Source organism: Bos indicus, chromosome 19 (assembly GCF_029378745.1).
Source record: "Bos indicus isolate NIAB-ARS_2022 breed Sahiwal x Tharparkar chromosome 19, NIAB-ARS_B.indTharparkar_mat_pri_1.0, whole genome shotgun sequence".
Taxonomy (NCBI): domain Eukaryota; kingdom Metazoa; phylum Chordata; class Mammalia; order Artiodactyla; family Bovidae; genus Bos; species Bos indicus.
In genome coordinates, this window is record NC_091778.1 from 54,742,833 (window position 1) to 54,769,784 (window position 26,952).

General features: G+C 52.7%; 2 protein-coding genes across 4 annotated transcripts in view; both read left to right on the forward strand.

Moving 5' to 3' along the window:
* The window catches only part of TIMP2 (TIMP metallopeptidase inhibitor 2), a 51,738-nt gene that overhangs the window by 6,945 nt on the left and 17,841 nt on the right, over nucleotides 1-26,952 (forward strand). The window lies entirely within an intron of this gene.
* On the forward strand, nucleotides 864-22,431 carry CEP295NL (CEP295 N-terminal like). Of its 3 annotated transcripts, none has more exons than XM_070773966.1 (2): nucleotides 864-9,893; nucleotides 16,026-22,431. In XM_070773966.1, exon 2 carries the CDS (start codon nucleotides 16,199-16,201, stop codon nucleotides 17,873-17,875), a length of 1,677 nt encoding a protein of 558 aa, XP_070630067.1. In that variant the 5' UTR covers nucleotides 864-9,893; nucleotides 16,026-16,198; the 3' UTR covers nucleotides 17,876-22,431. The 3 variants fall into 3 exon arrangements, with proteins under 3 accessions (XP_070630067.1, XP_070630069.1, XP_070630068.1); XM_070773968.1 differs by having other exon boundaries at nucleotides 864-8,908; nucleotides 9,751-22,431; XM_070773967.1 differs by having other exon boundaries at nucleotides 864-8,802; nucleotides 9,751-22,431.

Here is a 26,952-nt window from a genome sequence, read left to right on the forward strand (position 1 = left end):
GACTGGGTAAGGGTTTGCTGTAAAAATCAAATTGAGGGGCTTCCCTGGTGGTCCAGTAGTTAAGACTCCTAGTTTCCATTGCATGGGTTTGAACCCTGGTTCGGGTACTAAGATCCTACATGGCCTGCAGATCAGCCATAACAAATTTTAAAATATAATAAAAATTTTTTAAAAGTTTAAAATCAAATTGAGATGTTACCTCCAAAGAAGGGTCCTAACCCGGGGGGCAGGGAGCTTCCCAGATGCTGCAGTGTGGTAAAGAATCCGCCTGCAACGCAGGAAGCACACGAGACTTGGATTCGATCCCTAGGTCGGGAAGATTCCCTGGAGGAGGAAATGGCAACCCGCTCCAGTATTCTTGTCTGGAAAATCCCATGGACGGAGGAGCTTGGCAGGCTACAATCCACGGGTCGCAGAGTTGGACACGACTGATCCTTTGCATCCTTTGAACCCGGGGGGTGTGGATGTGTGTCCAGAGATGGGCCGGCAGGACAGCCTTGAGCCCGGAAGCAGTCAGCTCAGCTGAGTGTGTGCGTGCCCGTTTTTGTGGCTTCCACCAGATTCTCAAAGGGGTATGTGACCTCTAAAAGGTTGGCCACTGCCTTAGAAGGCGTTCTTACGGCCTGTGGGGGGATTAGGGGCTCTGGAACCAAAGGGTGGGCAGCCTTGAGCCCCAGCAGTGAGGACCAGGGTGAGGGTCTTTGCTGTCCTCCTGAGAGCTGTTAGACATGGCAGGGGAGGAAGAAGGAAGCTGCAGGCAGGAGAGCCAGGCTAAGGGGCTTCTAGTCACCCAAGTGAGCAGAGCAGGTACCTGATGGGGGAGGAACTCAGGAAGGAGGGAGGGTGACAGGCTGGAGGGGCGGGGCGGGGTGCGTAGGGGGCCGCCTCTGGGGTCTGGCCTCAGGGCTGGGGCCAGGCAGCCCCTAATGTGGTCAGGTGGTCAGCAGGGGTGCATTCCCTGCCGAGTTCTGCTGGGAAAGAGAGACAGAGGGGTCTCCAGCTGTAGCTCCAGCAGATCATGGGAATGAGTGAGGGGCTTGGAGGGAAGAGGCAGAGAAGGGGGTTGGGGCACGTGGGTTCGGAGCAGCGTGGTCAGGATGGCCGCTCTGCAGCCCACGCCTCGGTCCAGGGGTGAGACTTGGGCAGGTGCCCTGTGCCTCGGTTTCTCCATTTCTGAAGAAGCGATGATCCCTTCCTACCTCCTAGGGCAGAGGTGCAGTGCCTGGGACGGTGCCCATGGCGGCTGTCGGGGTTGGGGGGGGTATTAGCTCTTTTTGTGCTCGATGTTGTGCTGGGTGTGTAATCCTCCCCCCACCCCGAGAGCGGGCCGTGGCTCTCACACAGGTGTGGGGGGTGCAGAGACACACAAGCTGGGCTCTGGTGCCTCCGGGAGGGCAGCCAGGAAACTGGGAGGGAAACGGCGATAGGTTTGTGACGGAAAAGTGACTGACGACGGTAACAGCAGCTGTCACCATCGGCGCTAAGGGCTCGGAACCGTGTTCACACAGTCTTCCTGTTAATTCACCTAATTTATAATTATCCCTATTTTACAGATGATCAGATTGAGGCACCAGCTGATTCTTTTGCTCGGGTCACATGACTATCAAATAGCAGAGTAAGAAGACAGGGTTTTAAAATGAGACGAGGCGTACGGGGGAAGCTGAAGGCGACCATTTCGGTCCACCTTGGCTTGGAGGGGGTGGTCTCTGTGGAGCATGAAGGATGGAGGACCATGAAGGAGAACTCTTGAGAGCTGACCTTGTTCAGGAGATTTCCCCATCAACTGGAGATGAGCTAAATTAAATTAAGCTCTATCCTGACAGCAGAATATTAAGCAGTCATTTTAAACAGTATTATAGATTCATGATTATGACCTAGAAAAATGTTCAGAGTGCATTAAATTTAAAAGCCCAGTTACATCTGTATGCTTTCGCGTTTCAAACCCTGTCTAATATAATTTTTAAATGCACAGTGCATAACTGTACACTGTTAACAAAGTTATCAAGCAAATACTCAGGTTAAGAAAAACAAGACCCTGCCACCCTAAAAACTCTCTTAATTCTTCCTGGTCCCTAAGGAAAAGGGGACCTCCTTTTCCTTAGATAACCACTGTCCTGGGTTTTATGGTGAAAATTCCCTGGCTTTTTTAATGTAGTTTACTGATTCTGTATTTATCTCTAGTCTATTGTTTTTTTTTTAATTATGCTTATACATGTAGAGAAAAGTCTAGAAGGATGTCTGTCAAAATTCTAGGCAGTGGGTGAGATCAAGGGTAATTTTTATTTCGTTTTGCTTATCTGTATTTTCTAAATTTTCTGTGATTAACATGTGTTCGTCGTATAGTTATTTTAAAGTGAAAAGGCAACAAGGAGACTGGGGTAGGGGTGTCTTCAGGATGGGAGAGGCGGAAGAGAAGGCTTCGAGCGAGGCCGTGAAAGCCCTGAACCTAGAGGGTGGGGCTCACGTCCAGGGCTGCCTCCCTTTTGCCTTATTCCTCGGAGAAGCAGATTGGGGAAGGGTTTATTGCTTCATGAAAAGAACTGTTACCGTTTTTCTGCCTCAGAGACGTATGCTTTTTATCTGCTTTGTTGAGGTATGATTCTACTGTTCACCCATTTAAAGCGGGCAGTTCAGGGAGGGACTTCCCTGGCGTTCCCATGGTTAAGACTGCATTTGCACCGTAGGGCGGCACAGGGGTTTGATCCCTGGTCAGGGGAACTAAGATCCTGGTATGCCGTGCAACATGACCAAAATAAATAAATTTCAGTTCTCCTTTATAAGTTATTAATTAATTTATAAAGTAAATAAAGTGCAATTCAGTGGTTTTTTTAGTGCAGTCACAGAGCTGTGCAGCTTCACCACTATCTGATTTTACAGCATCCCAAGGACCCCTGTGCTGGGTTCAGTCTGATATTTCCGATGAGACTCAGGTAGTATGTTTCCACCTGGTGCTGCAGCAGCAAAGCCGTGCCCTGCAACAGCACGCATAGAATGTAGCCTTTCAGGGCTGGGCAAACAGTACCCCCACTACCCCCCGCCACCCACCTCTGATCCCCTATTACGGTAAATACGGTTTTACTGGAATGCACCCACACCCATTCCTAATACAAAGTCTGCAGCTGCTTACCGGCTGGAAAAATGGCAGCCTTGAGTGGTTGCAACAGAGCTACGTGAATTACCATCTTGCCCTTTATGAAAACTTTCCCTCACCCCTGGGTGTGAAATTCCTGGGGCCGACTCACCTCTCACCTGGTGGCCTGCTCCTTGCTTTCCAGAAAGATTGATGCCTTGGGGTATCATTCTCTGAACTGACCCTAAAGATGCAGTGAATCTTGAACCTGTGAGCCCAAGAGAGGGAGAGATGAGTTTCAAGGCTGTAACCCTCCTGCTGTGAGACATTCTAGGGTGGAGAGTTCCCGGGGACAGAGCCTGGATTGGGATGAGTCTTCACTTGGCCCTTTCTCATCTGTGGTCTGGAGGTCTTGGTTGGGCTTCCTGGAGACCCTGTAGGGTCAGGTCATCTTCACGACTTGGCTCAGCACTCAGGCTCTGCATCAGGCTTTGCTTTGACTGACTGATGACAGTCAAAGGCTCTAGTTAGGAAGGACTTCAACAGCTGATTCTTAACCAAGGACAGGATGGGGAAGTGGACTGACGTTTTAGAGAAAAAAAGATGAAGTACAAAATATCAGAGGAAAAGCCTGGGTCTTTGGAGCCTGCTAGAGCTGGTTCTGAGTCCTGACTCTGTGCCTCTATGAGCCTCAGTTTCTTCTGTAAAAGCAGAATTAAATGTCTCGGGGACTTCCCTGGTGCTCCAGTGGCTCAGACTGTGTGCTCCCAATGCAGGGGGCCCGGGTTCAGTCCCTGGTCAGGGAACTAGATCCCACATGCTGCAACTGAGTTCACATGTTGAGACTAAGACCTAGCGCAGCCAGATAAATTGAAAAAATATTTTTTGAAAAAAGAAACTCCTCAGGGCTGGGCCACAGCAGATGGTGAGTGAATTTCTGATGAATGAGTAAAGTGTGCGAAAGCATGGGAGGGACTCAATAAATGTCAACCCCGCCCACTCCATCTAGATTTCTGAGATCCTGGATAATGCTTCTGTGAAACCTTGTGGGCCTCTGTCCCCAGAGCTCCTCAAGAAGAAAGTCATGTGCATAAAAAAAGAAATAAACCTCCTCTGACATTCCTGGCCCCCTCTGGTTTTTTTTTTTTGGCTCTTCCTTGTTGTTCAGTCACTCAGTCGTGTCTGACTCTTTGCGACCCCATGGACTGCAGCACGCCAGGCTTCCCTGTCCTTCACCATCTCCCAGACCTTGCTCAAACCCATGTCTATTGAATTGGTGATGCCATCCAACCATCTCATCCTCTGTCGTCCCCTTCTCCTCCTGTCTTCAACCTTTCCCAGCATCAGGGCCTTTCCTAATGAGTCGGCTCTTTGCATCAGGTGGCCAAAGTATTGGAGCTTCAGCATCAGTCCTTCCAATGAATATTCAGGGTTGATTTCCTTTAGGATTGACTGTTCTTACATGGAGAAGGAAATGGCAACCCACTCCAGTGTTCTTGCCTGGAGAATCCCAGGGACGGTACAACGTGGGAAACTCAGCCTGGTTTTTCTCTTCGGCTCAGCTCACTTCTGCTGCCCTTCCTTTGATCCAGATCAAGAATTCAGGGCCCCTGGATGGGTTTTTAGTGCAGGCACGTGATATGAGGGTAGTTGAGAATTCACTGTGCAGAGTTGGTTGACACGCCCCAGACCACTGTGACCTCACATGGGGTCACGTGACACATGAGGTAGTGAAGAACAAGGACCGGGAGGGGAGGATGCCAGGGATGCATTAGACACGGAGATGCGTAGGAATGATCCTACAGGGCCCCAAGTCTAGAGCGTTTGCACACACACAATGAAGTGAGTGCCCCAGGCGCTGGAGTCCAGGAGGCTGTCAGCAGCGCTCCAGGGACTTCCTTGGTGGCCACTGGACCACCAGGGAACATGGAGTCTCTCAGGGCAGGGACCAGGGTTCAGTCCTTGGTCAGGGAACTAGATCCCCGCATATCACAACCAAGAGTTTGAATGCTGCAACTGAGACCCAGCGCAGCCAAATAAATAAATATAAATAAATATTAGACAGTGTTCCATGTATCTAGGAGAAAAGACTGGGGGTCACTCATGGACTTCAGGTCTGTGTGGATTTTTCCACTCCCAGGGAAGCGTCCCTTTTCAGAAGGACTGTTGACCCTGTGACAGGACGGCTTTGAGGGCAAACACAGTTCTCTCCTGGGGACTTTTCTCCGCAGCCCCTCCAGCATTTACCCTTTAACCCTCAGAAGCCCCTGCGAGAAATGGCCCCGCTAGGCTCTGCCCAGACAGAAACCAGGTATCTCGGGAAGAGAGGCATTGGAGCGGAGAAGTGATAAGCACGGCTGATTCTCTGTTGTGATGAGCACAGTCTCTGATTCTCTGTTGTGACGTCTTGGCCTCTCAGGCCCATTGGCTCCAGGAGGGGGCTTCCCTGGTGGCTCAGATGGTAGAGAATCTGCCTGCAATGCAGGAGACCTGGGTTTGATCCCTGAGTTGGAAAGATCTGGAGAAGGAAATGGGCTCCCCGCTCCAGTATTGTTGCCTGGAGAATCCCATGGACAGAGGAGCCTGGTGGGCTACAGTCCATGGGGCCGCAAAGAATCAGACACGCCGCAAAGAATCAGGAACACATTTAAGGAGGTGTTTATTTCTTATGCGCCAATTCTGGAAAGCAGGGAAAAGCGACCGGCAAATAGTCTCCAATCAGAAGTCTCTTTTTTGGTACAAAAGGACTTTGTCTCTTCCTGTTGACAAGGACTCAGGAGGAAGGTGGTAGGTCAGGCAGGTGTCCTCCCTGTCTGGATGGGGAACAGTCGATGACTCACCCAAGGTCTCGTGGTCGACTCGGTGCCAGGACTCTAATGAGCCAGAACCTGGCTCAAGTCTCTGGAAACAGGTTGGACGTCACAGCTACGGCCTTTCCATTGCTCTGTTCCACGTGGCCAAGAAGCGTGTTGTCCTTGGAAGGGCTGACTCTAGGTGGGTGTGTTTTATCTTAACCTGAGCAGTTTAGAAGTTTGAAGGACATTTTGACAGCGCCGGTCTACAACTTTAAGTCTCCCCTTGAATGTAAATTGGTTCAATCTCTATGGACAACACTGTCGAGGTTCCTTAAAAACCTAAAAGTGGAGTTGCCGTATGATCCAGCAATCTCATTCCTGGGCTTGTATCTGGAGAAAGCTGGTTTGTAAAGATACATGCACCCCCAGTGTTCAGAGCAGCACTATTTGCAATAGTCAGGACATGAAAGCAACCTAAATGTCCAACAGATGAATGGATAAAGATGTGGTTTGTTTATACAATGGGGTACTACTCAGCCGTAAAAAAAGAATGAAATAATGCCATTTGCAGCAACACGGATAGCCCTAGAGATTATCACACTAAGTGAAGTAAGTCAAAAAGAGACAAATATCATAGGATGTCATTTATATGTGAAGTCTAAAATATGATACAAATGAACTTATTTACAAAGCAGAAACAGACTCACAGACGTAGAATACAAACATGGATGCCAAAGGGGGAAGTGGGTGGACGGATAGGTTATATAAACCAGTATATATAAAGCAAAGTCCTATTGTAGAGCACAGGGATATATTCAACATTCTGTAGTAAATCATAATGGAGAAGAATATAAAAAAGAATATATGTATAATCACTTTTCTGTATACCAGAAACCAGCACAATATTGTAAGTCAACTATACTTTAAGAAAAAGAAAGGGAGAAAAGAAGTCTCCCCTTTGGGCAAGCAACTCTAAATCTAGAAATTTTTCTGCAGAAAATAATAAAGGATGTGTGCTAGCATCTCATCACAAGGGTGCTCACCTCCATCTTGTTTATCTCAGTGTTAGATACATCATAGCCGCAGATGCTCTGCAGGACCAAAGGTTGCAGATTTTTTTTTTTTTTTGGCCAAGCTGAGCGGCATGTGGGATCTTAGTTCCCTACCAGGGATAGAACTTGCGCCCCCTGCAATAGAAGCATGGAGTCTTAAACTCTGGAGTCCTCCTCAAGGACTTCTTACTGAATTGTAAAATGTTCAGATAAAGGAGGAGGAATTAGACTTGCTTCTGAAATATGGTTTTCTAATTTTTCTGTGTTGAACTTGAATGACATGTGTTGTTTTTAAAAGAGTTTGCTGAAGGATGGGTCTGATTGTGGGCAACAGTGGGATGGGGCCCAGACTTTTAAAGCTGGTTTGGTCCACTTTCAGTGATGGGCCCCATGAAGAAGGGCCCGCTGAGCAGAGCAGGATCATCCAGAGGGTGGGAACCATGTTCTCGGAATCACTAAGCTGGAGAGCCTGGGCTTGGGAGAAATGCCTTCAATGCAGGATCATCTGGAAGAGGATGCCAGTGGTGGCTGTGCTGGGACATTCTGGAATGCCATCAAAGGCCCCACAGGCTGTAGGTTTTAGTCGTATTATCTGCCCTCCCCCCTGACCCCACTCCAAACTTGTCCCATGCTAAAGGTGAATATCCATGACCTTGCTGAGAAGAGGCTAAGAGACTGGGCGCTGAGTATGCTCTGGGGAAGGAGAAATAGACATAAGATTTTGTATCTAGGGGGCCTGGAAGAGGGACCCAGAAAGTGGGTGGGGTGGGTTGTGGTTGAGGGGTTCAGAGGCAGAAATCCTCCCACCACGTGCCAGGTCAGGGACCAGATGACCTCTCCAGAGCCCTTCCAGCCCCACACAAAAGAGTTTCGTCCTTGGATCTGCTCTGCCTCCAAGATTCCAAGTTCCTGCTATTGACTTTGTCAAGAAACCAAACCCTGAGATCGGTTGCCATAACATCTCGGGACCAATATCACGTCCTCCAAACTAAATTTCTCAATTGTCATATTTGTGGTGAGTGCCCTTAGTCCTAGCCGTGAGGTCAGACTTGTATGATTTCTTAATTTGGGTGCTCAGTGGGGGCCCCAGGCCAGCATTCCATCCTCCCACCTCCAGTCAGCTCGGCTCAGCAGTGGATCCTGGAGGGGCAAACGCCCCCAACCTGAGTGGGACCAGACACCCTCCCTGTGGGAGGAGGGGTGGCCAGCGTTGTCAGGGAGCCCTGACCTTGAGGTGCCACAGCTCAGAAGAGAGACGCCCTGACGAGGACCACTGTGACCATGCTGTCAAGCTGGAACAGGAAGGGTTTTCTCCCTGCCAGGCCATCTTTAAACATCGAAAGCACGCAAGCGCGCTCTCAACAGGCATCTTCATGGTGCCCCTCTGCCATCCCTCTGCCCATTGCCATCCCTCTGCTCGTTACCGGGCACTTCCCAGGTGGCGCTGTTGGCAAAAAACCCGCCTGCCAGTGCAGGTAGACATAATAGACATGGGTTCAATCCCTAGTTTGGGACGATCCCCTGGAGAAGGAAGTGGCAACCCTCTCCAGTATTCTTGCCTGGAGAATCCCATGGACAGCAGGCTACATTCCATATAGGGTTGCAAAACGAGTCAGACACAACAGAAGTGACTTAGCACGCACGCATGCTGCTCATCGCCCCAGCTGTTTAAGCCAAGTCTTCTGTGATCAGTGGACCCACAACCGGTGTGCTGACACATGCTCACCCTCTGGCTGGCCCATCACTGTCCCTGACTTCACCCCTGGTCTGATGTCACAGCACAGCAGCTCTGTCGTTTCCATGGCAGCGGCTGCCAGAGTTCACCAGCTAGGGCGGGTGCTGGGCTGCTGGCGAAGGTGGGGAGCTGCGATTCCAGCCAACTTTTGTCAGTGGGCCCCAGAAACCCTATGCAGACCACCCAGGGCCGAGGTTCTTGGGTCCGGCACCTTATCCATTGTGGGGGCGGTGTTCTCTCTGTGGCCAGTGGTTTGGTGAGCCTCTGAAGGGGGCCCTAGGAAGTGGGCCAATAAGGATGTCCAGGCCACATGTCCAGAGGCTAACTGAAAGTCCTTGCACCACGGGGCTCTGCATCTACAGTTCGACTGGGGAGGATGGACAGTGGAAGCTAGTGGGACAGGGTTGGGAATGAATGTGGTGGTTTGCCGGGGGCGGGGATAGGTCATTATACAACAAGAACAGTTGTTGGCATGGGGGACCCCTGACCTAGGCGGGGTAGCCACAGTCATAAGGTTGGAGGGAAAGCGATTGACATTATCAAGTGACATTTAGCTGGATCAGCCATAAGCAACCCCCCACGTAGCTAGCCTGGTGTCTCCCGTAATTTTGGAAGAGTCTATGCCTTATGACTCTCTTAATGAAGCTGGTTGGGAAGGTAACAGACACAATGACCGAGGCTTGTTCTCCTAAGAGGTTGGCTGCCTGGCCATCTCAGCTTTCTAGAACTGTCCTGGTCCTGAATGTGCATCAGGGAGATGGTTAAACATACAGGTTTACAAACAGCACACCAGGAGAAACCTGTGGTGGGGCCTGGCCAGGACTCATGGTCTCTGTCCATGATCACCTCCTTGCCAGGTGATTCTGATACAGCTGGCCTAACACCCAGCCGGCTTTAGGAACCACCACTTAACTGAGGGAGAGTTGGGAAGTGAGCAAAGACAGAAACTTCTGGGCAGGGAAGTGAGCAAAAGACGGAAACTCTGGGCAGCACCCGGGGTGTCACGAAGTGTGCTTTTAGAGGCTAGAACTCAGAGAAATGGAGTTTAAAGATGTTTCTGATGTGTGTTTTATCCCGGCTTGACTTGGATGTTTCCAGTGATGGGTGTCTCACTACCTATCAAGTCAGCCCAATGATTTCAAGACAGCCCTGTAGAAAGTGCTGCTTTCCATCTTGGCCAATTTCTGCCTCCCTGTAATGTGTTCTCAGTGGTCTGGTCCAGGCATCTGGAGACACGCACAGTAAGTACCACCCTCTTTTCTAAACAGCTTGCCAAACTTGTGGGTGTTTCTGATAGTGATGAGCATCTGCCCAGATGGATGTTGCTGTTATCATCCCCATCTTACAGGCAAACACACTGAGGCGCCTAGGGTTAAGAAACATGCCCTAGGTCACACAACTGCTCAATACTCTGAACCACCAGAGTATACTGTTCTAGACTTTTCTACCACCTGCAAGCATCCCTCCAAACATTCTTGGTTCCATAGGGCTTTCCTTCCTATGACCTGTTTTTGTCTATTTTTTTCATTCTCCTGAACTTTGAGGCCCTCCTCATCCGTAAGCATTCTCTGTCTTTCTGAACCCTATCTGGGAAGAGACAGCCTCTCCCTTACTCAGGTTTTCTCCTTATCTAGTAAATGTGTCGTTCTTATTTAGTATTCATATATTTTTTATATATTGTTTTATTTATTTATTTAGGCTGTTCTGGGTCTTCGTTGCTGAGGGCTTTTCTCTAGCTGCAGTGCACAGGCTTCTTCTCGGTGCGTGGATTTCTCATTGCGGTGGCTTTCTTGTTGCGGAGCACAGGCTCTAGGCATTTGGGCTTCAGCAGTTGCAGCACGTGGGCTCGGTAGAGGTTACGGGGCTCTAGAGCACAGGCGCAGCAGTTGTGGCACGTGGGCCCAGTTGCTCTGCAGCATGTGGGACCCTGCCAGACCAGGGATTGAACCTGTGTCTCCTGCATTGGCAGGCAGATTCTCCACCATTGAGCCACCAGGGAAACCCTGCTGTATATTTTCTGTTAGGTGAATTCCTAAACATTTCAGTAATTATATTTTGATTTTGAAACTTCCGGACTATTTTGTTTGGATCCTCACACATCCTGTGGGGTGGGAATGGCGTGGATATTCTTCCAAGTACCTATTTCACGGGGCTGGGCTGGATCATTATCCTGCTTGTTTTTGGCACTTGTAGCAGAACAGGTAAAGATCACGTTGGCTGTTTTGGTGGCCACAGGTCTCTGCCGACTCTGAGCTCCTAGCTGGCTCAGACCCTCTCGTTTCCTGCTTTGCTTCTTTAGAAACTATGGTCTCCCACTTGGCACATGCAGGGTTGGACGTGGAGACCCACATGTGGGTTGTCAATGGGTTCCCAGGACACTTGGCCTTGTTAGATCTGACCAGGTGTTCAAACCTGTGCAAAATCTGAGCTGAAGCCTTGCATTCCAGCAGCATGGCTGCTGTTCCATCTCCTTGTGGGTTATTGTGTGCTGGGGATGTCCCATTCGGCGACAATGGACTTGGACTCAGACGCTTGTGCACTTGACTCATGGAAAGCCCATCAGAGCCCCAGACTCTGTTCAGTCTTCTGGCTTTAGACACAGTTTTAAGACACTTCTCTGTGTGAGTCCCAGTCAGTCCAGAGCAGTTTAGAAGCTGTATGAGAAAAGGGGGCTAAGACGCCGTCAGACCTCCCAGAAAGTTACAACTATGGAGGAAGCTGTGAAAAGGTGACTGAAATTATATTCTGGGGTTATTTCGTTCAGAGGAATTGTGTCATATATGTATGGTTGTTGATGTTGTTCAGTTCCCAAGTAGTATCCAGCCCCATGGACTACAGCCTGCCAGGCTCCTCTGTCCTCCACTATCTCCCCGAGTTTGCTCAAATTCATGTCCATTGAGTCAGTGATGTTATCTAACTATCTCATACTCTGTTGCCTCCTTCTCCTTTCGCTTTCAATCTTTCCCAGCATCTGGGTCTTTTCCAGTGAGTCAGTTCTTTGCATCAGGTGACCAAAGTATTGGAGCTTCAGCTTCAGTAACAGTCCTTCCAATGAATATTCAGAATATTCAGAAATGTTTTTTGAGGGGTCCTATATATCTTCAAAGCCCTTGAGGGATTTTCTATATTGTAGTTCTAAAGGTAATCCAGAGTTCTAAAAAGGTCAAGTTATATCTCTTCTGTACACTCAGGAGACAGAGAAATGTTTAACTTTACGCGTGAAAGAGCTTTAATTACATGGAAAGGTTCTCTCTGGCCATGCCACTAATTGGGGGCCCTTTTATTTCTATTTTTAAATGTTTCAAAGAAAATTGTGCTAAACCATGTCACCTGGGCGTTGAGTCTGTGAGCCTTGGGAGAAAAGCCGGAGCATTTTTCTCGTTGCTGCGGAAATCGGGCCACCTTGTCAGGGAGGAGGAACCAGACCAGGTCTGGGAAAGGTGGGTGGGTGGCATGAGGAGGGGTTCTGTTCGAGGAAGAAGGACGGGATTGAGCACGGTGAAGGCGCTGGACTTGCGTGGGGGGCGTTTGGGATGGCTCGGAGCCTGGCTGGCTGTGGAGAAGGGGGCAAGATCATGAACTGCCGGAATGTTCCCAAGCCTGCAGATCAGGGATCGACCAACTGACTCTGGGAGATGGTTAACCGAGCACATTCCTGGGCCCCCTTCCCACTGAGGCTGGGGTGGGATCATCAGTCTGAGGCAGGGCCCCAGAATCTGCATTTTAGCCAGTAGCTCGGGCGACCTTGATGCAGGTGACCTCACATCCTGCTTGGAGACTTGCTCTGCGGACCAGGGAGCTGGTTGCAGATGCTGAAGGGACACAGCTGGCTGAGTCAGAACAGTGGCTGTAACCACAGTGCCGGGGAGGAGGGCAGGGGTGGCGTGGAGATGGGGGAGGTGACAAAAGCCTGGTTAGGAGGCTCAGGTGAGACCCTTCGATCCAGCCTGCCTGGCATCAGAGCCTCACCGCCTCCCTTGTGGTCACTATTCCTCCTCGTTGGACTGGGGTTGCCCTGGAGGCTCTGTTGAGGGGTTAGAAGGCAGGAGGGCTGCTGTGGGCCTGGGCGCTTCCCGGTGGCCTGGGAGGGGGTCTGCCTTGGCTGAAGAGTCATCTGAGCCGCTGCCCAGGTGACCACCGAGGGCTGGCTCTGCGCACCAGGGACGGCAGAGGGTGAGAGGAGAATGAGCCCAGTGTTCCTCACGGCGGCCGTGCTGAGCGGGCCTTCTGTAAGGACGGGGCTGTGGCTTCCTGAGGGGTTGAGGGTGGCAGTCACAGCCCAGCCCGTCCCCCTCTGGGGGAGCAGGAGCAGAAGACCCAAGGGAGAACTGGACGCCCAAAGCATTCTGGTCTGGTCAGTGAGCAGGGCAGGGCTTGGAGATGAGGGCCTCAGGGAGCTGGGGACATGGGCAGAGGGCCCAGGTGCATCTGCCAGTTGCTCTAGGGTTTTCAGTTCCTGAACAAGGGAGCTGACTAATTTCTGGGCTTTTTCCCCAAGGTCACCATCCAGATGTTATAGGTTTTCATCCATTTGCATGTCTCTAGGAAAATCAACTGGCCTGCACTGGGGCGCCTGCCCCAGCCGCCCTGGCTTGGGCTGTAACGGGGTGATTGAGTGGGTGGGGGCCCTCCAGAGTGGGAGACGCTCGTCCAGGTTATGCTGATCGTCACCCGTTAGCAGTGCAATTTACGCTGTTCTCTCCAGCTGTCTTCCAAGATGGACAAAGAAACCTTCACAGCTCTGTCTCCTCATCTGTTTGGACACCCCTATGGGCATTCCTGTGCTGTGCTCAGTTACTCGGTCATGTCTGACTCTTTGCAGCCCCATGGACTGTAGCTGGACAGGCTCCTCTGTCCATGGAGATTCTCCAGACAAGAATACTGGGTGGGTTACCATGCCCTCCTCCAGGGGATCTTCCCAAGCCAGGGATCAAACTAAGGGCTCCCTCATTGCAGGCGGATTCTTTGCCATCTGAGCCACCAGGGAAGCCTGTGGCCATTCCTAAGGGTAGGAAAAGCTGTCTCTGATGTTTGGGACTCAGATTCAAACCCAGCTCGTCCCTGTGAGCTGGGACAGTTACTCAGTTTCTGTGCTTCCCTTTCTTCGTGTAGGGACATGATTTCCTTTTCCTTGGGCGTGTACTTAGGTAGATCTACTTTTACCTTTTACTTACGGCTGCACTGGGTCTTCATTGCTTGGCATGGGCTTTCTCTAGTTGCAGTGAGCAGGGGCTACCCTCCAGTTGCAGTGCTTGGACTTCTTACTGCAGGGGCTTCTCAGTTGTGGCACGTGGGCTTAGTTTACCCCGAGGCATGTGGAATCTTCCTGGACCAGGGATCAAACCAGTGTCGCCTGCATTGGCAGGCAGATTCTTAACCACTGGACCATCAGGGAAGTCCCATACATTTACCTTTGTATAACACTGCGAAACTTTTTCAGAACAGCTGCAGCATTTTGCATCCCCACCAGGAACCAGAAGCCTGTGAGGGTTCCGATGTCCCCAGGCCCTCGCCAACATTTGTCATTGCCTGTCTCTTTCATTGTAGCCATCCTAGTGGGTGTGAAGTGGTATCTTCATTTTGCATTTCCCTGATGAGGGTTGATGTTGACCATCTTGTTATGGGCTTTTATCAGCCATACATAAACCTTCTTTGGTGATGTGTATATTTCAGCCTTTTGCCCATTTTTAAATGGATTGTTTGTTGTCTTCTTACTGGGTCGTACGAGTAGTTTATACCAACTGATTCAGGTCTTTTGTTGAGTGTGTGATTTGCAGGTATTTCCTTCCAGTCCGTGTCTTATGTTTATACCTATTAACAATGTCTTTTGAAGTGCAAAGGTTTTTAATACTGATGATGCCAAACTTATCAATTTCTTATATTGTTTTTGCTCTTGGAGTTATATCTAAGAATGTGTGCCTAGTCTGAGGTCAGGAAATTACACTTCTGCTTTCTTCTAATTGTAGCTTTAGACTTTACATTAAGGTCTATGATCCATTTGCATTAATTTTTGTATATGATATACAATTTTGTATATGGTAAGACAGGGTCTAAATTAATCTTTTTTGTATGTGGATACCCGTGTCACTTTGGTTGAAAGTATCAACCATTGTGTTTAACGCCCTAGCTTTCTCTTTCTCTCTCCTCTTGCTCATCATGGGGGTTGGCAGACTGGTAGAATATGGTATTAACCAGGTTTCCACATGTCTAACTGCATGATCACAGTTACCAAAAGCTGGTGGCTATGTGACCATTGGTCAAAGACAAGATGTCTACCTGAGCAGCAGCTGCCACTTGCCAGCTGTGTGATCTGGGTCAAGTTTCTCAGTTGCTCCCTGCCTCAGTTTCCCCACCTGTGAACCAGGGGTGCACAGGTTCATTCACCCTTGCACCCTCGATAACTCCTTACCTCCAGGGTTACTGGAAAAAAGACAAGTGGAGGGCAGCCCGCACAGTTCACATTAGTTGTTCCAATTGATGCAGTGGGATTTCTGGGGACCACCATTACTTTGAGCTAAAATTTGCTCAGCCTGACTCCACCCCTCATACCCTAAGATGAAAGAAGGGAAGGGAATCCTACACAGCTGAAGTGGGCTCCGCCGTCCAGGAGGCGGCTCATGTAGCCCACAAATAATGGCGTTTTTGGACACCAGCTGTGAGTGGCCACAGGCTCCATACTCTTTTTTTCTGGTATAAATGCAGGTCCTTCTTTAGGAAGGTCTGGTGGAGCACGTGTCCCTGCCTGATGCCAAAGAGATGTGAAAAAAGAGATACCACCAGCTTAACCTCTGTTTGCACTGAATTTTAGTACAAACATTAGATCCGCAGTCATCTGTGCACCTCCCCCCACCCACGCGCACACACGCACACACCTTTCTTGCCGGGGTGTGTTCCTCCTACACTCCTTCCTCCTTTCATTTATAAGTAGCTCCCTCCAGAGGGCCAGGCATTTGCACACACCCCCCTGACCCGAGCCCTAACTCGTCTCCTAAGGTGGGGTCTTAACCTCAGCACTGTGGACATTGAGGGCCAGGTCCCTGCTAGTCGCAGGGCCGCCGTCCTGTGCATCACAGGCTGTTTCATAGCAGCCCTGCATCCACCCACTAGATGCCTGTAGCACTGCCCCCTCCTCCAGGTGTGGCAACCAAAACTGTCTCCAGAAATGGCCACACGTGCCCCTCTGAAGCAAAACCACCCTCTGCTGAGAATAGCTGCCCTGCAGGTCTTGTGTGGAGGCTTGTGAGACAGAAATCGGGAGCTGAGAACGGGCCCTTGCGGGTGGGGGTCTGGAGGACAGTCTGAAGGGACGGGTCACCTCCCCTAGGCACCCCCAGCCCGCCACACTCAGAGTCCCCCCTTTGCCTTGTCTCCAGGGTCTCGCTTTCCTTGGAACACTCAGGGCAGCTCTGTGCATCCTTCTTCCGGGTGGGCTTGACCCAGAACAGCCGTGGCAGCTGTGGCCTCTCGGCCCCTGGTGCCCTTGAACCTCCGCTTTCTCGGTTCCTACCACCTTCTCTCCAAAGCTGTGTCTGTACAAGTCCCTGACATGCGAAGAAGCTCGGAGAGAGCTGCTCGACAGAGCCCCAGTCCCGACAAGGAAGCCTGGTTCTCGAGGCAGAACCTTTCGGACAGATTGCTCCAGGTCCGAGAGAAGGGAGCCCTGGCCCCGCAGAGAAGACAGAAGGACCCCCAGCAGCGGAAGACACAGCTGCTCCAGCGCTTGGTCGAGGAGCTGAAGGCAGAGTGGCCGGAGGCCCTGGACCAGCAAATTCGAGGCCTGGGGCGGCTGTACTTAGCGCATCTGTTGGGCTCGGGGGGCGAACGGGCTGAGGACCATGAACCCGACTCAGAGGGCTCGGCCCAGCGGGGAGCAGCCAGGTTGCCCAGGGCCAAGGGGAAGCACAGAGTGGCCGCGCGGGAGGAGAAGGGACGCAGGGAGGAGCTGGCCCGACGGCAACCCTGGTGCGCCACGTCCCGGAGGAGAGCAGTGGACCGAGAGAGGCAGGGGGCCTCCAGAGCCACGGGCCCATGTCCCCCTTCCCTGAGCCCCCCGGAGAGGAGCAAAGGAAAACGAGCGCCTTCCACGAAGACCGGCGGGGGCTGCCGTCATGGGACAAATGTGGAGAAGCTCTTGGCTGCCCCGGAGGGGATCAAGCGCCTGGAGGAACAGGAGAGTGACGCAGCCAGGGAGGGCAGGAGGCAGCTGGGGAAGCGGCCAGCTCGTCGTCAAGGCCCGAAAAACAACTGTCTGGATCAGAGCCCCGAAGGCAAAGCCGACCACCTGGAACAGCTGTGTCCAGTCGGCTCGACCCACAGAAGGGGGGCCTCGCCGCCCGCGAAGCTCGGGAACAAGAGCAAGTGGCAGAGAGAGCTGGAATTTGCCTTCGAAGAGTTGTTTGATACCAACAGGAAGCTGAAAAAACACCTGACCTCGCAGCTGGATCTCAAGCCCGGGGTGGAGCAGAGTCCTGGGGAAGACCAGAACTTCAAGGAGGAGACGCAAGCACGGAGAAGGGAGAGCCAGAGAGAGAAGGTGGAAGGAGATGCAGAGATTCATGTGGTGTCTGCCGGGGAGCCCACGAATCCAGTGGGGATGGAAGCCCACCTGACGCCGTCCAGAACCAGCTTGCAAAAGTTTCTAAGCAAGCTCGAGAACCAGAAATACCATAGGATGGCCAAGGGCGTGGTTAAGAGCGACAGTACACTTTGGTCTCCTGGAGCAGGAACCTCTCTGGATGAAAAGGACTGGCTCTTCTGCAGCCCTGGATCCGGATGGGAACCGGCCCAACTGGATGCGCTGGTGCAGGGCTCCCTTCAGCTTCACCCGCAAGAACAGGCAGACAGGGTTGGCTTGATGGCAGCAATGCAGAAGCAGAAGATGCAGGTGGAGCAAAGAAGCATAAAGCAGCTGGACCTGCTCGAGCAGATCGAACACCACAAGGTGAGCTTGGAGGCCGACCTCCAGACGGAGCTGAAAGATGGCAGGAGGGGACAGAGGCAAGCTCGTCTGGTTCATCCGAAGCCTGACTCCCCTCCAGACCCAGAGAAGGAAGGCGGGTATGACCGCAGCCCCACTTCCCCCTCGGCTGCCATCGTCGACGATGACAGGCACAGTCAGATGATCCGTGACATTCAACAGCAGATTCTAGAGCAAAACAAGTTGCACAAGCAGTTTCTTAAAGAAGCCAGGAAACGCTTGCTGGAGTTTCAGAAAATATGTTAAAAGTGAGAGTCCCACCCATGGTAAATACATCGCTGATAACTGGGCGTTCTGCCGGAACTGGTAGTACCCAAGCCTGTGCGATTGTATTTGCGTCATCTGCTCAGAAACCCGTAGCCTCTTTAAAATGGGCCATCGGTCATCCTCCTGTGCTTTTGGCGCGAGTTCCTCTGCAGAAATCCTACTTACTCCCAATCTTGCCTTTAAAAACTAAGTCCTATTCGGAAAGAATCCTTAGCACGAAAATAAGAACCCGTGTAGGGCGCGGTATGTGGGTCTGGCCAGCGTTAGCCCAGAGGTGTGTCCTGGAGCTGAGGCTGTTTTCATGTACCGCGAGCGCAGATGGAAGTGCCAGGTACATTTAAGCGCTTCAGATGTTTTAGTCGAATAAACACTGGACTTTGAGGGGCATCCAAGGTCAGACGGGCGCAATTTCAAAAGATACATCATTGGTTGCTTAGCCAGTGGCTGAGACGTTCACGGAGAGGTCTAACGAAAATCTTTCCGTCTTTTCAAAGCAACGTCGTTTCATAGGACATCACTTGGTAACATTCTTGTAAATTTACTATTAGAAAGTGGCAGAGAGGGAGAGAGGGGGGTGGGAGCAAGAGGAAGAAAGAGGAAAGAGGAGAAAAGAAAGGGGAAATGCTTCTCAGTGACACAGCCCTACAGACTCCTTTGGGGCTGGCAGTGGTGGGGGAGGGAGGCGGCGGGGAATAGGGTGTCTGATCGGTTGCCTTTTTCCCAGCTGTACTCCTGACCCAGAAGCCTCAGTAGCCACAGAGACCCTACACTGGATGGGGCTTTATCTACCAGTTGCATACTTAAGGATTGGAATGGAGTGGACAAACCTTTTCTGCAAGGAGCTGAGAGTAGCATTCTAAGCTTCACTGGCCATATCGTCTCTGTGGCAACTACTCAATGCCTGGAAGGCAGCCATAGACTAAATGAATGGGTGTGACCGAGTTCCAATAAGACTTGATTTACAAAAATAAGGGGTAGGCAGGCTTTGGCCCTCAAGCCAGCATTAGCTGACCCCTGGGCTTAGCATATCAAGGAGATGGGCCTCCCTCCCTCCCTTCCAGGAACCTCAGCTGTCCTGAGTAGGAGCCCCTCTTCAGTCATGGTATGTGGGCATCACTGGGCCATCAATGGCCTTTTTAATCTTACGTAGTTTTGCACCAGAGCCTAGCTGTAGTGACCAACAGGGAGTGAAGGCAGGGTCTGTTGGGACCCCAGCCTGCCCACATGTAGACGGTATAATCATCACCTGTGAGCCCACCATTCAAATCTGAGATCTGAAATATTTGCCGAAAACCAGCTTTATCTGTGTGCCCCTTCCCTCTTCTGTATGCCGTTCCTCCTTAGCTGTAGTGTGTATCCGCAGAACTTGGGAGTTGTCCCCACTTCACACACCAGAACACACCCTGTATTGTTCAGCTTTACTTTCGCTTGACCCCTATAAAAAGGATGTTATAGCACATGTGGTCTTTTGGAAGCTCTTTTGGACCCAGCGTAGTGAGTTCGTCCATCTCACAGGCAGGTGTCAGGTTTGCTGCTGCGTCCCGTTATCGTGGGAGCCTCTGAGCCTCCTTCCCACCGCTGCCTGTTTTGGGCCAGTTCCCGAAATGAGAATAACATCCCTGATGCACGGGGGTCAAAAGGCCTGGCATCAGAAAGTGCTTTGGGGATGTGTGGCCACCCCAGCTGGGACGGAGGTGTGGGAAAGGTCTCCTTCCTCCTTTCCTTCCCATTTTCACCTCTTTTTTGCCTCTGGAAAATGTTGGCCTGACCTTGCACCATTTTTTCCTGTGCAAATATTGACTGGCAGACACTGCCTCACAAGCCTGGAGGTGAACAGTGAACAACACGCACACGGAAACATTACATTCTGCTGGAGGATACAGGTAACAAGTGACCACAGAGACTTAGATGGCGATGGAAGAATACTCAGAGAGGCAGGGTGAGTGGCCGGATGCGTGTCTCTGAGCATCCAGCCCCCAGCCCCTGAACGTGCCCGTTTGTATGGAGCAGTAATGGCATCCAGCAAGGTGTTTGGTGGGTTTTTTTTTTTTTTTTGGTTTTGTTTTAAAATCAATACTTTTGAGTGAGGATCCTCCCACCATCTCATGTCTCCAGCATGTGGGTCTCTGTTGTCTGTGGCTTTCCCATTTGAGGTAGAGAAAATGTTTGATCCCAGCCCCATTTCTCTGATCTGCTTCTGCAAAGTCATGGGTCAGGGCTGCAGAGCCGCTCAGTGTGGTCTGAGTCCAGCGTGAATAAAAACAAAAGTCCTGGGGCTGGGAGACCTTTGTCACTCCTGGGCCAAATGAGGATTCCCCCCGGGGAGGGGCACAGGCCTTCAGCAGGTGCTCAGCCAGAACTCCGTCTGTCGCCATGGGATTGCCTCGGTCTGAGGGTGGAGGGGACACCCTGGGGTCACCGGGTTTAAAGCCGTGGCCACGATGGGACCCAAACACTGAGTAATGGTGTTCTCCTGACTCGGCCTGGAAGCCACAGTCTGATGAAGGGGCAAGCCTGCCTTTGAGTGCGTTATTTTTGTTTCCACTTTCAAAGGTCGTGTTTGCGCCTCGTGTGTTCTAGGTGAGGAATCGTCCCCTCTTGGCCACACTTGAGCTAAAAGTAGGTGTCGGGGAAGGGCAGTGAGACATGGTGGAGGGTGACTCATCTCTGCCCGGACGGTCCCTCCCACACTGTCCCCCAGCAGCTGTATGAGACACCTTGCCCTTCTCCACCTGACCTGCGGAAGACCGAAGCGGGGTGGTCTAGAGCACCCTCTTGCCTGGACCAGCAATGTGAGCAACAGAACAGCCCTCCAGGACCACCTCCCCCCAAACAGGTGATCCTCCAGTGGTTCCCAGCAGAGGCGTCACCGGTCACTTTGATCTCAGTGGTGTCCCAGGGGCCCACTGTGGCGTCTGCGAAGACACCGCCTTCACTCCTTGTTGGTCACTTTGATGCGACCGGATGCAGGTGCCAAGGACCCTGGGGCAGCGCCCCCAGGACAGTTTCCACCCAGTCCTTCCAGAGAGCAGTGGGGACCCCGACACGGTGGCTCCTCCTAGGGGGTCCTCCCTCCTTCCCCCATGGGCTCTTCCTCTCTGAAATTGCATCTTCTAGAACGTTCCCCTGGTTGTGTGCTTCCATCCCCACACTTGGGGCAGCTTCCTTGTTCCTGTTTCTCTCTGGATCATCAGGTCACGTCCTTGCAGCCAGATGGTGGCCCCTGGGGAAGGCCTCCATGGCCGATGGGCTGGTGGACAGCCCCGTCCCCCCCGCCCGTTTGCCCAAGCAATCTGCACGGGGCAGGCAGCATCTGTGGTACCTGTCACAAGGTCCACTCTCCACGGGCACATGTGAGCCGGCAGTGACGGATAAGAAGCGGGACAAGGGACAGCAGTTCAGCGGAGATGGCGGGACAGGTCCTGCCCTGGTGGGGCCAGGGGGGCACCCTTGGTTTTGGATGTGTCCCCGCATTCCGTGGGTGCTGCCCTGGGGGTCCTCGTGCCTGTCCCCTCCCCCATCCAGCCAGGTGCTGGGTTGCAGCGTGCACGAGAACATCCAGAAACTCAGAAATGTAAAATGATGGGAAGATAGGTTTTTAAAATTGAGGCGTGGGGCAGGGGTGCCTCTTCCGGTGAGCCGAAGGAGGCCATAAGGAGCGGCCACTTCTTGCCTCCACGCTATTTGCTCTGTAACAGGATGGAGAGTCGATGGCAGAGCATAGCCTACCCTCATCCCGGCCTGGAGACGAGGTGGGGGGGTGGATTGCACCCCACACACCACCCACACACCACCCACTCCAAGGGGCAGGTGAGCTAAGCTCACGAGGACTAGCTGAGGAGTGGGCGCATGACCTCCCAGCCCGCTCACCCAGAATCCCTCCACAGTGGCAGCTGGAGGTGTGGTCCTGGGATTCCCGCCTTCCCATCCCTGCCCCTGGCTCCTGAGCAGTGTGGTGCGTCAGGGTCAGCCCACAGACCACGTGCTTCAGCATCCCACGCCAGGGCCGCCGCTGCAGCAGTGTCCACGCGGATGGGGCCTGAGCCACCGGCCCTCTGTGTGTGTTCACACCCTAAAGTGAGACCTGCCCAAGGTCCCGGCCCACCAGTGAGGATGCGACCTTTGTCTGCTGCCCCTTGCTTCTCTGCTGTCCATCCGGCCCCTTCCTCAGCCTGCGGGCGGGGAGGGATGAAGGCAAGGCGGGGTAGCCCGGAGTCCTCCCAGCGTCTCTCCCAGCCTCCCACTGCCCCCTGCCCCGCCCAGTCCTGCTCCTGCCCCCGCTCCGGGCTCCAGGCTTGGGTTTGCAGGGCTGAGCTTGGCTCCTCCTCAGGGTCTTGGCGGAGAAAGTGCAGAGCAGCAGTTCCCTCCACAAAGCCGCACTGTTCTCAGCAAATCCTCCCAGGAGCGGGATGCATTTTTTTCAAGTGATTCAGCAGCACGTGAATGGGAAGGGCCCCGAGCCCAAGGCTTAGGAGACCGTGATCAAGGCCTCTGGCGTGAGATCCCACTGGGCCGACAGCGAGAAAGGAGGAAGGGTGGTGGGGCTTGAGTCGCGGTTCTATCCGGGTCCTGGGGGGGGGGGGGGGGGGGGGCGGGGCGGTCAGGAGGGCAGCTTGAAGTGGGGCAGTGAGGCCTGCAGCGTGTGTCTGCATGGCAAGGCTCTCCTAGAGTTGCTTCTCTCCTGCTTCCCAGGGGAGCCAAAGCAAACGAACAGAAAATGGAGATGGGCAAGCTGGTCTCCATGGAGACGGGGCATCCAGTGGACAGCCGCTCACGTGTGTGTGCTAGAATCTTGAGCAACAAGGGCGGGCCTGGCAGATCCTCAGGTAGCAGGCTCTCAAGCAGCGTGGACCAGGGCTGGGGCTGTGGTGCTATTTCCTGTTGTCTGTCTGCACCGTCCCTGCCCCACCCTCGATTCCCGAATAAACACATCTGCGATGAGCAGTTATCATTCCAGGAGTTTTTGACCTTGGCCTGAGTCATGCTGGCCAAGTCTTGACCTCACCCTAGAGAGCCCAGCCCTGCTCTGCCCTGGACATCTGTTGGCTCCTGGAGTTGGGGAGGTCTGGGAAGCTTTGGGGGACCTGGTGGTGGGGGCAGGGTGCAGTCTCTCACAGCTGCTGCAGGGACAGATGAAACCCTCAGTTGCCTGCAGCATCTCAGGGCTGTTTCTGATTACTTCATTTCCCTGAAAGCAGCGAACTTTGAGGTCTCCCCCAGCCGGACTGAAAGGGGCCCAGCCTTGAGGCCAGGGAAGGCAGAGCTGAGTACCCGGGGAGAGCTCCCAGGGCTGTGTCCACCAAGGGACATCTGGGAAGGTGAGGGCTGGGTGCACAGTGAGGCTGGAGGGGAGGTGGGGCTGGATGCTCCCAGGGATTTCCAGGCACCAGGCCAGCGCTGACGTCATGCATTCCTGTGACATCTCCCAGGACCCGCAGCCACACCCTGTTTCCATGTGCTGTTTAGTAGGGAGGGGCGTGGCCCTGAAACGTGGGGCATCAGAGCAGTCTGCAGTCCCTGTGAGCATGACCCTGTCTCTTAAGTCACCATCTACCCTCCCCCCATTGCCACTCCAGCCAGAGAAGTTTGTCTCCCCTGCCCCCACTAAACAAGCAGATGCAACCCCATTCCCAAGGCTCACAGCGTCTTTACCACACACCCCACGGCCCCCTGAGATGATTTAGTTACATGCAAGCAGTTAGAACTCTTTCAGTAATACCAGGCCACAGCTCTGAAAAAATATAATCATTCCATTACAGCTTCAGAGGGCAGAGCAGCCAACTGTGTGTCTGGGATGGTAGATGCAGGAAGAGGGTGCCCCTCGCTCTCCTGACTCTAGCCTCAAAGGTTAGTGGCAGCTAGGATAGAGGTGCCCCCGTTCACATCCCCCTGAGACTTGGAACACGTTCATCAATCAAAGGTTAAGGGGCCTCAGCCAGGTCAACCAGCCTACAGTGTCACTGTGTTCACCCAAAAGGGACAGGAGACCGTCAGCTAAAGTGGCAGCCCCAGGATGTCACTGCAGGGATTAAGCAAAGACTTCGGTGGCTCTGTGATTTGAGGGTATAGATGTCTACACTCGAGGTGCCCATTCTCCAGTGAGTGTAGACAAAAGTGTGGAATCCTCCAGCCCCCTCCCAAGTACCCCAGTGGAGCAGAGCACAGCTGGAGAGTGGGGGTCTGGAGCCCAGCCTGAAATGAGTGGGGGCTAGGAAGGACTGATGCTGAAGCTCCAGTACTTTGACCACCTGATGCTAAGAGTTGACTCATTGGAAAAGACCCTAATGATGAGAAGGATTGAGGGCAGGAGGAAAAGGGGGCAACAGAGGATGAGATGGTTGAATGGCATCACGATTCAATGGACATGAGTCTGAGCAAACTCAGGGAGGTCGTGAAGGACAGGGAAGCCCGGCGTGCTGCAGTTCACAGGGTTGCAAAGAGTCAGACATGACTTAGTAACTGAACAAGGTCCTGTCTGGAGCAAAATTGTTTCTATCTGAACTGTTCTGAAACGGTTGGTGTGTATTTCTTCCCAGAGACAAGCAGATGGACCAGGCGACCCTTCTGTTTGCAAACCAGGGCTCCCATTCCAGGCACAGCAACAGAGCGGCCCCCCATCCACTCTTGACTGGGGCCAGTAGGGTCTTTGGCTGATGTGCTGGCCAAAGTCCCCTGACCCCTCCCCTGCAGTAGGTGACTCTCAGGCCGTGTGTCCCTCACCAGGGGGACCACTGGGCATTTTCCATGTGACTGTGAGCAAGATTGAAGAGCAAGGCAGTGGGGTCCTGGTTAATGCCATCTCCCTGGGCAACCCTCCCAGGTCCAAGCAGAGGCTGCAGTAGGTGCGCTGGCCTGGGAGAGGACTGGTGGCTTCTGTAGACCCTGAGCCACCCTTGTCAGCTTGAGTCAGTACACACGTAAGGTTCAGATGGTTCAGGCCGGATTTTGACCTTGTATTTAGATGGATGTTTTTCCGAATCCTGGAGATGCCCACAACTCTTCCAGGCAGACCCGTGATTTTTTTATTAAGCTGGAAGCTGTGCAAGGGCTGGCACTGGGCGCTTGGGATTCAGGGATGTTGAGTGTGTTGGGGCAAGGCTGTGAACATTTACAAGTCAGAGTCCTGACATCCAGGGGCTTACCGTGCTCTGGGGTCGGGAGCCCATGTTGGCAGAGTGGCCTCACTGGGAAAGGTCCTATAGTACATACACGTAGCATATGGGGTGCCTCCAGAGAGCATTTGGGCCCGTGGCAAGACAAGATAATTCAGTTTATTTCAGTGTGAAATAAATGAATTTCAGAAAGGCAGTTCTCCTTGGGGGGTCTGGCTTCCCCACAGACTATGTCCTTGGCTTATTCTTAGCCTCCATTGCTTCTCCGATAAGGTCCGCAGACACTGGAGGATTCATGTCAGTGGGAGAGACTTGAATCAACATGGGCCGGTCAAGTGTGCTGTTCTTCTGGCCACACCATGTGCTGGGGACACCCAAGATTTCCTGCCCGTCCTCTCCGTGTCCCCTCCCCGGCTCCCCACCCAGGGCAGTGGCACAGTCTGGCCTCCGTTGGTTTTGCCTGGGCTGTCGTCATCTCTCCAAGTCTGAACGTCGCCTGTGTTCCTTGGATGGTCGTCCGCAACCTTGACTTTCCATCCACTCCGTTCTTTTCCATCCCATATCTGGCTGGGCGGACTAAGGATTGTTTTTGCAGGCTCCTAGTGGGGGAAGTGACGTCGTGTGGTGTCCACAGCCCAGGGGTGGGGCCGGGTGCTCTGCGGTCGCGTGTGCTTTGAATTAAGTCCACGGTTGTGCATTCCAGTAGCCAACATCTGGCGGTGAATTCATCAGCCAGCAAATCACCCTTGATCTCAAACCCAGATGTTGTGTTCACAGCCGAAGGGAAAGAAACAGAAATCTGAGCAGCCTGGGGAGAGGCCATCATTTTGGGGTGCAGAGCAGTCAGAACAGGGATCTTTGTAAAGACCCTCCCTCCTGCTGCTGCCTTTGGTTCTTGAGGGGCAGGGCGGTGGAGCAGAGCTGTCTGCTCGTGGGGGTGGACAGGACATAACCTGATCCCCAGCCCCAGGGCCAGACATTGGGCTCAGCACGCAGCAGGTGTTTGGTAAACAGGAGTTCATGCCTCAATTTTAATTTCTTCCCAGATTCTTCGGGTCTCTTCGCTACTCCCCAGCCCTGTCCTTTGGGCCTGGGTGTCAGAGAGGCCCGTCCCTCACTTGGAGTGGCTCCAGTCCAGAGCTCAGGGTGATGCCATCGTTCTGGGTGCAGGAAATGTGTTTCTGGAACGTTATCCTTATGTCTTCCTCTGTCTGCCGTTGGCAGGTGGAGATGGTGCTCCTCTGTTTTCCAGCCCATCATCCATCTGTCTTGCCTGGGTTGGATCTTCTTGAAGGCAGGCTTTCTTACTGAAGACTTTCCCCTACCTTGCACCTTTTTCCCTTTGGACAACAGGATGGGGGTCCGGGTTTGTCCTTAAAAGGTAGCCCAACTCTGAGCTTGGCAGGGAAGACAGTCCCCACTCTGGCTCGTGCTGGGGGCAGAAAGCTGAAGGTCAGGATGTCCGTGGCTGAGCTGGCTGGGGTCCACCGAGATGCCATCTCACCCTCCCTCTCATGTGGGGCCTAGACATCTGTTTCCCTTTGGGTCTGCTATCTGTAGCTTGCCCATGGGATCCTCTGGTTGTAATCAGTTCCTTTGCCAATACTTACATGTGTCTCCCCACCCCCACCCCATGCAGAGGGTGCTGAGCCCAGATGGCACCTAGCATCCAGGTGGACAGGAGTGTGCCCAGCCTCTCTCCTTCGTGGTTGGAGGGTGTTGATGCTTTGGGGAAGGTTTTCCATAGAACTGAGCTCTTTTTTCTCTCTTTCTTCTCACTTTCTTTCCTTCTCTTTGTCTTTCATTCTGTAAAACATTGAGACTCAGTTCACAGACCCTGAAGAATCTGAACTCCTGTTCCGTGGTGACAAGCTCAATCAGAGATCCTCCCCACCCCACCCCCGACCTCCCTGCCGGGAGCTCAGGGGCCAGTGAACATTATAG

Coding starts and splice junctions, on each gene's coding strand:
- CEP295NL (XM_070773966.1), top strand. CDS start 16,199: ATGCGAAGAAGCTCGGAGAGAGCTGCTCGACAGAGCCCCAGTCCCGAC.